The sequence below is a fragment of the Echinops telfairi genome, unplaced genomic scaffold, assembly GCF_000313985.2.
Source record: "Echinops telfairi isolate 266 unplaced genomic scaffold, ASM31398v2 ScPeMD7_7469;HRSCAF=8507_0, whole genome shotgun sequence".
Classification (NCBI taxonomy): Eukaryota; Metazoa; Chordata; class Mammalia; order Afrosoricida; family Tenrecidae; genus Echinops; species Echinops telfairi.
Window position 1 is genome coordinate 23,845,418 of NW_022111372.1, and position 995 is coordinate 23,846,412.

A 995-nucleotide genomic window follows, 5' to 3' on the forward strand; every position below is an offset into this window, starting at 1 on the left:
TCCCATGGCTCAGGGCAGGCCCTTCTGTGAGCGTCCATTGGGAGAGCTCTGAAAGAAAGCATTTAACTCCGAAGCTTTAGAGAGTCTGAGCATCTCATGAAGAGTGTTCCTCAGCAGGGAGGCATGGGCCCCATGCCCCTGAGTGGGGTGAGGGTCTGCCTGTGTCGTAGGGCAGAGGAGACAAAGCTGGAAAGGGTGCGGGCCCCAGGCTGCTCCCAGACGTCCGTCTCCCCGGGGGGCTCTGTGGATCAAGGTCAGGATCCCTGGCTGCCACAGTTCTCTGGGCTTTCACCTGGGAGGCCCTCCGAGTCCCCACCAGCCCCACCCTACAGTACTCCGGGGATCTTTGCCAGGCAGGCGTTTTGTCAAAAGGATTAACCATGGGGGCCCCAAAACAAGAAGCAACCAACCAAACAACAACACCCCCCACCCCCCCTGCTCACTGCCACGAAGCCGGTCTGGACCTGTAGTGACACTCTACACAGAGCAGAAGTGTTCCCCGGCTCTTATGGGAGCAGACAGCCTCATCCTTCTCCCAAGCAGTGCGGGTGGGCTCGAACCCTCGAACCACCGGCCGGAGGAGGCTGACTGCAGGGTGGCTGGCTGCCTGGAGCTTGGATGTGTCCTTCCCTAGAGAAGGAGCAAGAAGGTGCTGGGGAGGCAGCCGGGCCGCCCACACACTCGCCCTTTCCTCCCAGGCACGCCCCAGAGTGGCTCCCGCCATCTCTGCAGGAAACTTGGCCAGGCAGGGGGTGTCCCTTCCCTCAGAGCAGCCCCGTCTGGGGCCCCTCGGACTCTGTGTGACGTCTGTCCTTTTCTACCCCCCACCTTCACCCCGTTTTAGAAGGTGCTGGATGAGTGCCAGAACCAGCGGGCCTGCCACCTCCTGGTCAATAGCCGTGTCTTTGGACCTGACCTTTGTCCAGGAAGCAGTAAATACCTCCTGGTCTCCTTTAAATGCCAACCTAGTAAGTAACCTCGGAGTGGGGGATAGC

General features: G+C 60.4%; 1 protein-coding gene across 3 annotated transcripts in view; it reads left to right on the plus strand.

Moving 5' to 3' along the window:
- The window catches only part of EVA1C (eva-1 homolog C), a 93,376-nt gene that overhangs the window by 55,214 nt on the left and 37,167 nt on the right, over positions 1 to 995 (plus strand). The window contains exon 3 of one of the 3 annotated variants that reach the window (XM_004711290.2): positions 845 to 968. The exons of 1 other annotated variant lie outside the window; for it this stretch is intronic. In XM_004711290.2, the coding sequence (XP_004711347.1) occupies positions 845 to 968 (124 nt within the window). The remainder of the gene's footprint in view (positions 1 to 844; positions 969 to 995) is intronic. One more of the 3 variants, XM_045284939.1, reaches the window with a different exon arrangement.